The sequence below is a fragment of the Triticum dicoccoides genome, chromosome 7B (assembly GCF_002162155.2).
Source record: "Triticum dicoccoides isolate Atlit2015 ecotype Zavitan chromosome 7B, WEW_v2.0, whole genome shotgun sequence".
Lineage (NCBI taxonomy): Eukaryota > Viridiplantae > Streptophyta > Magnoliopsida > Poales > Poaceae > Triticum > Triticum dicoccoides.
In genome coordinates this window covers 447016515-447027803 of record NC_041393.1, presented here as the reverse complement: position 1 = coordinate 447027803, position 11289 = coordinate 447016515, and the positions used below count along the sequence as shown (strand labels likewise).

Below are 11289 nucleotides of genomic sequence, written 5' to 3'. Positions count from 1 at the left end.
AAATTTTTGTTGGATTGTAATATTTAACTCAGAACTACGATTTGATATACGACCCTTTTAAGCTTGCAGACTTAATAAAAACAATGAAAAATTTGTGGCTACGGTTGCATGGGCGGATTCTGCATCAGTGTCCGTGAAGTAGTCCCCATCGGTCCATGGACGGATGCGGTGTTCTATTTCAGGGTCACAGTAACAGATGCCCTTAGGGCATCTCCAACGCTGACCCTCAAATCGCCTGCGTACGTTCAGACCATGCGGTCCAGATCGCGTAAGCCATCAAATGAGGGCCTGTATTGGTCCGCTCGGCGGGGAACACTCTCTCTCGCAAAGTAGAGACAAAGTCGGGGGGAGGGTTGAGGGAGTCCTGAACAGTAGACACGTTGGACTCCGACACCACACGCCCACTAAGTCCGCCCTCCCGGTCTCATTTTCTTCCACTCCGCCACTTTTCCCCCTTGCTTTGCATCCGCAACCTCCACCTCCGCCCTTGTTGTGGTACCTCTCCAACCGCCACACAGGTATTGCCAGACGCTCGCAACCAGCACCGACGTGCCAGCTCGCCTTTTATGACGGCGCTATCCACCGTGGAGCTATTTGTACCCAGGTACACTTCGCCACCCTGTTGACGACCTCCATGGTGGCCAACACACCCGACAGGTGTTCGGTCAAATGTCATTGAGCTTATTTTTGGATGCCATGACGATTTTTTAGAGTAAGAAGGATGGGGAGGGGGTACTCGACCATGTGCGATGCGTGGTTGCTCACATTCGTGGATTTCGTAGGCAGGAGCAGAGGGGGGGGACCTTCTGGCAGCAAAAGCATGAATTGTTTCACGCACGAAAGCACATTGTGCCCTATGACATGCACATCGTACATGATCGCAATATGAGGCCATTATTGTATCGATGGTACACCATCTAGACTAACGTCTCACGTAGTTGCTCAACTAGAGGCAAGATGGCCATTGCATGCGACAGATGAGGAGACCATAAGCTTTGCTTCTTCTTGCTCAATTTGTTAACTGAATTATTCATTCACTCAATGTTGCTCTACACATTGTGTAGCTCATACGCGCTGCCGTGATGTACCACAGGGCAGAGGGATGACCATTTACGTACATACATTGTTGGATGAAGGTGAAGGGGCAGTATGTGTGGGACGACATGATCTGATAAAAAAATTGTTGGACATCGAATTTGAGATATTGATGTACTAGACTTATTTGCATGTTATGTATGGACTGTGATATTTTCTTTTTATATTTCGATGAATATCGGCCGGTTTGCATGAATTTCGTCCAACGTTGGATGGCCGCCTCCCACACCCGTGTCAGTGAAGAGGACGGATGCAGGAGGAAATTTACGGGTTGCCGCTGGAGATGGCTTTACTAACTGGAGTATTTTTTAATGAAAAAAGGCAAAGTTTTTGCCTCCAGCTTATAAAGGAAATCTTGAGTTGCAATTTAGCGAATCGCCACGAGCAGAGTGCCAAATGGGAAAATATCAGGTGCTCCGGGAGCACCTAAGCTTAGGTGCTCCCGTGCGAGCTCGGCCGTTGGATCTTAGATCCAAGAGCTCCTGTGAAATAATGAACATTTTTGCAAAAAAGCCCTCATAAAATCTGAAAAATGCGCACAAGTACAGCAGTTACAGAAGCTCCCTATTTGCCGTTGGATCTGAGATCCGAGGGCCCAGAAGTCCGTATCATGGGAGCACCTATGCTCCCGTATCACAGGATACCGCCAAATATCCAAATCTCTCAAGAAAGAGACCCTTGTTCCTCTCCTCGCGAGAGAACTGGAGGCGGAGCTCCTCGTCCTATCCACGCGGCCTGTCCAAATCGGAGCTCCCCTTCCTGCTCTGCTCTTGTCCTTCTTCAGCTGCTTTCAGCTCGCACCGCTCAGGACGGCGCCTGCGACCTGTTTGATGTAATGACCACCCAGACCCAGTGACTTGCCTATAATTGTTATAAATCGCATGGTTATTAGAGTTTCACAACATGGATCTTACTCTATTTCTTGTTCGTTACTGTGGCTCTACCGATTCGATGCTGGAATCTACTTTGATTTTTTTGTCATGTGTTACTATAGGTACATAGCGGATTGCTTTTTCCTTGTAATTGTAGTTATGCTTTAGTTGGATCGCAAATTAGGTTTCTTATGCAATTATGGATTATGCAAATATGGGTAGAATTTTAGGTTTTCTCTTCAGCTTTCGAGGAAGCCCTAGCTTGTTTTGGTTTTTCTTCCAAGAGTTTTTCGTTTGGTCATTCCTTTCCTGTGAGCAAATCCGATCCAAATCCTCTTCTAGGGCTGGGGGGTTCAACTGAACCTCCATGACCCTCAAATGGGTCTCTGCCTGCTTGATTAGCTCTTTAGTTTGTCATTGATAAATTAGAATGAAAGTGATTTCTTGGAACCTTGAGGTCGTCAGATGAATTATCTGATGCTGCTGTATTTCTGTTTCCAAAATTAGTGCTTCTGTGTATGTGAATGTGTTTATCACACATCTGACTGCCAATGTTAAAAATCCCACACTTTTCGAAACTCTCGTGGAAATAATTGCAGCTCTACATGTATGTACTTCATTCTGATAGTGAAATAATTTCAGGGAGACAGTAGCACTGGAAGAAGTTCAGAACTGTGCGGTGAAGCTGGTTAGTTGTTTGCAGAACTGGAAATTTTCCATGCCAATCATGAATTAATGAAACGAATGCTCCAGTTATTCTAATATATCTGTCGCTTCATAGAGGAGCAATCCTCAACGGCGCAAGAATCAAGTATATGTTGGCTGTGGGGCTGGATTTGGGGGTGACCGGCCGATGGCTGCTTTGAAGTTATTGGAGAGAGTCGAAGAACTTAACTACATAGTACTTGAGTGTTTGGCGGAGCGAACACTTGCAGACCGCTACCAAGTTATGCTGGCAGGAGGGAAAGGATTTGATCCCCGAGGTGTAGTTGTTGACAAATATTTGATACTTGTGCATTTAATTGTATTGCTAATCAAAGCAGGTGATACCTTTTATCTTGTGAACTGCATCTGTGGTTGCGAGTTTATGGAGTACTTATTGCATGTATTTAATTGTATATCTTCTTTGTACATATCAAGGACAAACTTCTCTGATTTTTATCATGTATAAAATATTTTGGTCCTTCTCAGTAGGGATATATTATTTACTTTATTCATTGCTTATGTTACTGTCAATAAGAATTTCAATGCACCTTTCGGGGTATCAATATGCAGTTAAGGAGTGGCTGTCGGTGCTTCTACCCTTGGCTTTGGATAGAGAAGTTTGCATAATAACTAACATGGGAGCAAGTAAGACAATGCTGACTGTAGCTTTCCTTTACCTCATTTGTTTTGTTTTCTCAATTAGATAATGTAAGTGTCTTTCCCATTTATTAGTTGATCCACCTGGAGCACAGAAAGAAATACTGGACCTTGCTTCTAGTTTGGGATTGGAGATAACAGTCGCTGTAGCTTATGAATCGTCGATTTCGGGTCCAGGTAATTTTGATCTGTTTGATACTGCCGATTGTATGATACTTTGGGTGCTACCAAGGTTGTGTATAAATCAAGGAATGCCGGCCATCATAGCTTTGTGTGTGGAGTCAAAACTGATAATCAAGCTTACAACTGTTTTTGGGTCTGGTCTTTTTGCAGAAAACTCAGTATTATCGAATGAATCAATGGGAGTGGCAGAGGTAACTTCTTCATCGTCTTTTTATTTTTTTTCTTCATCTGGTTTAATAAAATAGCAATATCTGGTTTCTTAGCCTCAGTCTTATTAACTTATGGGGAAGTAACTGACCATAACTGATCAGCAATTTGCATCCAATCTTCTGAAGTTAGTTTGTTAACATATGTAATTATGTACCATATGGTCCATGGCATATAGGAGCTTTGTGGTTGACATATGTGGCCAAAAGATTGTTACTGAAAGATCTACAGAAATCTTCAGAGGATACTATGAATGAGAAGGGACTTAGACACTGTCTGATCAGGAGATTCTATAGCGTACCCATTATAGAACTTAGGATTAACATACTGTTGCTGCTTTGCCTTGATACATATATATTTTCCTGGCCATTTTCTCTGTGGTGGGCATTGAGAATTTGCATATTATTTTATCTTGGTTTTCAATTTGATGGCATTTTGTTGTGCGTGCAGGGAAGAAGCACATATCTTGGTGCAGCCCCCATTGTACATTGCCTGGAAACTTACAAACCACATGTCGTCATTACTTCTCGGGTTGCTGATGCAGCACTATTTTTAGCACCTATGGTATGCCTTTGATGGCTATTCTTATGCTTGCTAATAATTCTGTAATTTCATTTTTTCAACATAATTGTACCATATGAAAAAATCGGTCATAGGAGGCCTTGGTCTATGGCCTCTGGCTGCACACATGCTGAAGAAAAAAAAACATCATGTGTGGAAGTTACAGCTATATCTACCAATTAGTTATCTCTTTACGGTTTGTTAAGATTAGATCCCTACTGTAATAGGTTTGTTACCTTAAGTTGGGGATTGCTTGCTTGGGTGTTCAGTTGACCATCTCTATTAAAGGGATCCCCAAGGTTTATCTCTCACCTATGATCTATGAACCTATCCCCAGCCAAGCTGATAGTGCCCGGCGCCCGGCCATCTTCCTGCATTGTTAACAGGAAGAATATGAAGCAATCTTTGTATTTGAGTTTTAGTTTGTGTGGATCTGTTGGCTTCTGCATGATGATGTAACATTAAAACATATAAATCTGTTAGTAGTAGGCAACCTTCAATGCTCAGTAATGAATGCTCTCTATTTCTTGCTGATTCATGCAGAAAACTTGACTGGATAGTTCAGCATAGATGGCGTAAGTTACATGTTTTCAGAAGTTTACTTCAGCCCGTCTTTTTATTATTTTTGTCACCGTCAATCTCCATTCTGCCAGAAAATTGCTATATGTCATACTTATTTTGTTTCTCCCACTACTAAGTTGGTAAAGGTGTTTGATTCCTAAGAACAATCATAAAAATAGAGAAACTGGCTGAAAATCCAGACCAATTCACAGATCAGTTTGGAAGTGAAGTTATGAATTCTTATAAATGTTCTGTACCAAGAATTATTTGAGGATGTACCATAAAAACAAGAAGGATGTTGACATGCTTTCCTAGTGTAATTTTATGTGAATTTTCTGGAGAAAACTAAAAATGCCTTGTAAAAACATTTCCCAGAACTATTTTGAATTTTATGGTTTATTGTTTTTTACTGCGAAGAGTTTCCGTATTTCTGGTATCTTTAAATTGAGGTGTAACTTCTCAACAATAGATGTGCATAAAAACATCACAGAATCATATAAAATTCAGAGAAATTCCGGTATCATTGATTACTTCTGAATGAAGTGTTAATGTTATGCGAATATATTTACATTAGGAGAATTTGTCAAGAAACCTACATTACAAGAAGCGTTTCAGTATTTCTAAGATTTACAGAACTTCCTTAAGAACTTCAGCTTATGAAACATCTATGCCACTTTATAATGTTGATTGAAAAGAAATTCGTATATCTGATTCTTCGGAATGTTTTTACATCTTCCAATTTTTAAGGAACCTTCTGAGCTACCAAAAATGATAACATTTTTATTTATTTTAGAAGGGAGATTGTAGAGTTTGTGGCCACAAAAGATTCTTATTTTCTTGAAATAGCAGTGCTTATAATAGCTCCAGCGACTTTCGGTTGTTGTTTCAGAGAACCCTTTATTTCTTTAGGGTTTAGTTATGTGTTTCTTCTCTCCAAGTTGCTCAAAATATGTAAATCTGAATATGTATTTTTCCTATCATGGTTATTTAGTTAATGGTCCATCCTTTTCCCACTGCCTTTCCAATATAAGGTCTACGAATTGGGTTGGAATTGGAATGACTTTGATAAGTTGGCACAAGGGACATTGGCTAGCCATCTTCTGGAATGTGGTTGTCAACTCACTGGAGGATATTTCATGCACCCTGGTACATCTCTTGTCCTTCCAAAATTATTAGGCGGGAATTTTCACTTCATTCTTGATTCATGTTTTTTTAATGTTCTACATCTGGTATTGTAAAGAGCAGGAGATGCATATCGAAATTTTTCTTTTGAGCAGCTTCGGGATTTGTCTCTTCCGTATGCTGAAGTGAGTTACAAAGGAGAAGTTTGTGTTGCCAAGGCAAAGGGTAGCGGAGGTCTTCTGAGCTATAGCACTTGTGCAGAACAGCTTCTGTATGAAGTTGGAGACCCTGCAAACTACATCACTCCTGATCTGGTGAGGTTATATTACATATCCAATCCCATGTAAGCTTCTTGTCTGAACACTTGTTAGCAGGTTGTAGATTTTAGTGGCGTGCAGTTCCATCAAATATCACAAGATAAGGTTCACTGTAAAGGAGCGAAACCATCTGATCCTCGCCGGCCTGAGAAACTCCTCCAATTGTTTCCTACTGTATGTTTTTCTAGTAAGAATATAAATTGTACTAGTTTCAAGTTTTTCTTTAGTCTTCTTCCAGCTAAAAGCATCCAGTACCTAGTATTGACATGTTGTGTAGTTGGGTAATTACTCTGTTCCATGCTATGTTACTGGAACTGCAAAAGTCACCAATATAAGTGAAGTATTTTATGTGTTGTATTTCTGAAAATTTGTGTCTGATAGCGTTATTGTTTCAAATTAAGCATGCTATTTCGCAGTTTCGCAGATAGAATCAGACAATAGTGTTAATGAATTGAAGAAACGTCCTTTGATTATCCAGATAGTTAAGAGGCTCATAGTTATTAGCTTTCTCACTGTAGTCGTTCACATTTTTTTTTCTTTAGGGAAAGGGATGGAAAGGCTGGGGAGAGATATCATATGGGGGACAAGGGTGTTTAAGGCGCGCTCAGGCAGCAGAATACCTAGTAAGTTCATGAAAGTATTTTGCATGCAATATTTGTTTCAGATTTCTGGTGTGTTAACAATTAAATGTACCTATTTACACGTGACAGCACAAAGGCAGTTCCTGCATTTAAACCTTTTCTGCTGGCATTAGGTTAGATCATGGATGAATGAAAGATATCCCGGCATCGAAGAGAAAATAATCGCATATGTTATGGGATATGATAGCGTGAAAGCTAATGGAGGTGACAATGACAGTCGTCACTCTTCCAAGGAAGTGATAGATGTTAGACTTCGGATGGATGGGCTATTTGAGCAGGAGGAGCATGCTGATGGATTCGTTGAGGAGTTCATTGCGCTTTATACAAATGGTCCAGCCGGGGGTGGTGGCATCAGGTACTTATAATTATAATCACGTTGGTCCTGTGTTTGCAGAGCTATTACTGTAGTGCTGTCTCATTGTGGCTGATCTTAGCATAGTTATGTATGCACTGACGTACATAGATGGCTAACCTATGTCGTGGGGATCAACCATGGAAAATAATTCTGAAAACGAAATTAAATATTACCATATTCATGGAGAAGATGTCAGCATTTTTCTTCTCTCCTTGTTCATGGAGTCGCTAAAACAAATTGACAAGTTTGTTTCCAATTCCATTTGGCAGCACTGGACGAAAGAACGAACTAACTCTGCAGAAGTTGCTGGTACGGATGACCACTCTTAACTTGATGACGACTCCTTTAGAGGATTGTTAAAACACATGTTATACTTTTTGATATAGCATTAATTTCTATCCTATTTGTACAGATTGATAGGGAAAACATCTTCTGGCAAGCCAATGCGAAGAACTCAGCCATTCCTGGTTCACAGAATCTGTCTACAAATGCCAATAAGAAGAATAGGTACACGGGAAGTTGTGCGGCGGGCATTCAACAACACTTGAATACAAAGCTGGACGAACCAGCACCTCCTGTATCTGCTCCAGCTCCATCCGGGTCGGAGATCGCCCTGTACCGTGTGGCCCACAGCAGAGCCGGTGACAAGGGAAACGACCTGAATCTGTCCATCATCCCTCATTTCCCAGACGACATTGGCCGGCTCAGGACAGTGATCACTCCTGAGTGGGTGAAGGGCTCTCTCTCGCCCCTGCTTGATCGTTCGTCGTTTCCAGACGACGGAGTGATTGAGCGTCGCAACAATCTGCTCGAGCGTGTCGTGGTCGAGATTTACGATGTCCCGGGCATCAGCTCCTTGAACGTCGTGGTGAGGAATATCCTCGACGGCGGCGTGAACTGCTCCAGAAGGGTGGACCGGCACGGAAAGACCCTGTCGGATCTCATCCTCTGTCGGAAAGTCGTCTTGCCTCCGTAGTGACTGACTGTTGAGAGATCGCCGGCACCCGATGTGGAGGGAGGGATGTCTAGAATCATCAAGTGTTGTTGCGTAAAAAATAGAAAGGCCGACGTGATAATAAGACTGGTGAAGAGAACAATAATGCCTGTTGTATGAAACAAACAAACCATATATGTATGCTCTTATTAATCGATTGGCATCATTGGCCAGTTACTTATTTGGTGTTATCTGGTGTGTGTGCTTCTGAGGCTCCTGTGTCTGTCAATCTCGGGCGTCCGCGGTCGCACGGGAGAACGAATGACTAGGAAGGTTCAGCAACGGCCTCGCACGCACCAGCGGTCCTCGCGCGCGTGCGTTCGGATATGCTGCTGACAGTAACAGCGGCTTGTTGCTCGTCGCGTCCTCTTCTTCCTCCCGTGAGAAGTAGAACCAACGGCGGAGGCGGAGGTCCACCCCGTCGTGCTGGCGCGGCAAAATTCAGAGCTCTTGCCGCGCCCCTGCTGCGGCGCCCGTCCTCCTTTGCTTTCAGCCGCGCTTGCTCTTCTCCACCTCCTCCTACTCCTGGCGACAAGGACTCCGACCCCGAGCTGTTCGATGTAATGCCTCTGCAAACTGCACCTCACCACTATGTTCCTGCTCATAAGCTCGTGGAAAATGGCTCCTTGCGCCGCGGATTTTGCTCTTGAAATTTGCTTTGCTTCTTTGGGTGATTGGGTGGGAGGGGCTCCCTTCGTCAGACATGATGCACAGATATTAGTCTGTGCCTGTTTAGTGTCTTTGAAAATAGGTGGTTTTCTTCGATGAGCGAACCAGTTATTTTGTAGTATTAAAATGCTCTATAACATACTGTAATAGGTAGTATGTACTCCCTCCGTTCCGATTTACTCGTCGTGGTTTTAGTTCAAATTTGAACTAAAACCACGACGAGTAAATCGGAACGGAGGGAGTACCTAAGTCGAACTGGCATGCTTCGTCATAAACACATTGTAATATGGTCTTTCTGTGATGAAATCGCAGGAATACTCGGTTCTTTCTTCAGATACTCCATGGGAGCCCGAGGATGTATGGAGGACATTTGCGGCATACCTTCTTGCCTTGCACATTCCCTTGAGCTTTGGAGGACTCGGTGTGGTAGCCAAAGTGCTACATTCTTCCTCACTAGACCCACTGACAACAGTAAGTGGTAACTTCTCATTCATTTATTATTTTTGGCACACTCATCTAAATGGTTTGTTCATCCGTTGCGTGCATTGTTGACCTGTAAAATTTTACCCTGTCAATGCAGGTCGTTTCCACAGCCATGCTTCAACTAGGAGAGCTCACTCTGGGTTTATCACTGTTGCAGTACACTGCAAAGCCTGGCCGTCAAGTTGGTACCTTCTTTGCTGGGAAGTTCTCGTCCAGGCCTAGCTGGGTAAAAGAAACTGTATTATGGTTGGGACTTCTGATGTCTATGGTTTTTCTCACATCTCTGATAGCTGACAGACTGATAGGTACCGAGGTCAGCACGGTCGAAGCACTTGAAATTGCAGTTTTTCAGCTATTGCACGCTTCTCCTGTTGTGTTGTTCATTGCATTACTCTTCCTGACTGAAGCTTTACAATCTGTTGGAAGTACCTAATTCGGTGTTCATTCAATCTGAAATGTCGCAGGATGCATACGATCCTATATTAAAGGAAATCCTCTCCGATGGTGGAACCTCTAGGCTAGTCTGCTGGTTTCTGTACTGTGTGGTTGCTCCATTGTCCGAAGAAATCATTTACCGCGGGTTTCTTCTAACAGCCCTATCTTCCTCGATGAAATGGAGGAACGCTGTCGTCGTAAGTTCAGTTATGTTCAGTGTAGCACACCTCTCGGGGGGAAGTTTCTTTCAGTTGTTCGTCGTCGGATGCATCACAGGGTTAGCTTATTGCCGGACTGGAACTTTGGCTGCTTCATTTACCATCCACAGCTTGTACAATGCGGTGATATTGTTTACTACGATGATGTCTTGAATGTGTTTTAGGGGATAGTCACGAAGGTGGATACAGTTCATTAACACTTTGGCCACACTTTTACCGTAATCTTAAAAGTTTGAATTGATTACCATCGACCAGTGCTTCCATCTGAATCTGCCGGAAATTTGGCTGGTTGATCCCCACTATTTCTATTTATCTCAACATGCACGCACTTCACCTCACCACATATGCCACACCATCAACCCCCCTAATTATATTTCTCTCAATATGCATGGGTTCTTTCTACATGTACACATTGCACTTTATCAACACACTACTTTTATTTATTTATTTTTGCGACGAACACACTACTTGTATTTCACTTGATATGGATGAGCTGTGAAATACTACTTATATTGTACAAATATTTTACAACTATATAATAATCAAATACAATAGTTCAATATTTGATTCACACTACTTTTATCTCATCATGTACACACTCCACCTCACCACATATGCCATCTCATCTCAGGTCAATAGCGTCTAATCTAGACGATCATATTTCACTGTCTGGGATAAATCTTATACTATACAAAAGAAGAGTGTAGTTGAATCAAAGCACGGATGAAGAATAGGAGTGGCTAGCAAGCCAAGTAGCAAACAATAAACAATGTCTGCTAATATTTCTATTAAGTTTTTATTGGGGTTGGGAGTATTTAATATGGTTTAGGGTTCCTAACCAAGAGAAGACGATGAATAAGAAATCAATCGGGGTAATCCAATAGGTGGTCATGTATGGTAGATAGGCTTACTTGCCCTGGTGTGGCTACACATCATAGATGAAGGAAACACAAAGAAGCCGATATTGATAGAGGAGAAAAGGGCAACAATAATTACATGCACTCACCTCGAGGAAGACGGGGGTGCACATACGCTTCTGGCCTGGTTCATCATTAATTACTTTAACTCGCGAGGAAGCTCGGGGAAGATTGGGGTGTACGTGTGCACCTGACGTGGTTCAACATTAATATACATGCATTAGCCAGGAAGCTCGAGGAAGACAGAGGTGCACGTGCGCACCTGACTTGGTTCATCATTACTAATCTAAACTCGCA

The 11289-nt window shown here is 42.4% G+C and overlaps 2 protein-coding genes across 3 annotated transcripts; both read left to right on the top strand.

Annotated features, from left to right (window-relative positions):
- The first annotated feature begins 1748 nt into the window (after positions 1–1748).
- On the top strand, positions 1749–8451 carry LOC119336630. 2 transcript variants are annotated; one of them, XM_037608679.1, is made up of 14 exons: positions 1749–1927; positions 2610–2655; positions 2749–2950; positions 3243–3317; positions 3405–3506; positions 3663–3703; positions 4170–4283; positions 5873–5987; positions 6087–6277; positions 6338–6454; positions 6823–6903; positions 7035–7276; positions 7546–7585; positions 7689–8451. In XM_037608679.1, coding segments are annotated over exons 1-14 (1932 nt in total). In that variant the 5' UTR covers positions 1749–1925; the 3' UTR covers positions 8253–8451. The 2 variants fall into 2 exon arrangements, with proteins under 2 accessions (XP_037464576.1, XP_037464577.1); XM_037608680.1 differs by lacking the exon at positions 6338–6454.
- Positions 8452–8501: 50 nt separating this feature from the next.
- LOC119336631 lies at positions 8502–10319 on the top strand. The gene is made up of 4 exons (XM_037608681.1): positions 8502–8830; positions 9252–9410; positions 9520–9735; positions 9887–10319. Exons 1-4 carry the CDS (start codon positions 8597–8599, stop codon positions 10226–10228), a joined length of 951 nt encoding a protein of 316 aa, XP_037464578.1. The 5' UTR covers positions 8502–8596; the 3' UTR covers positions 10229–10319.
- Positions 10320–11289: the final 970 nt, after the last annotated feature.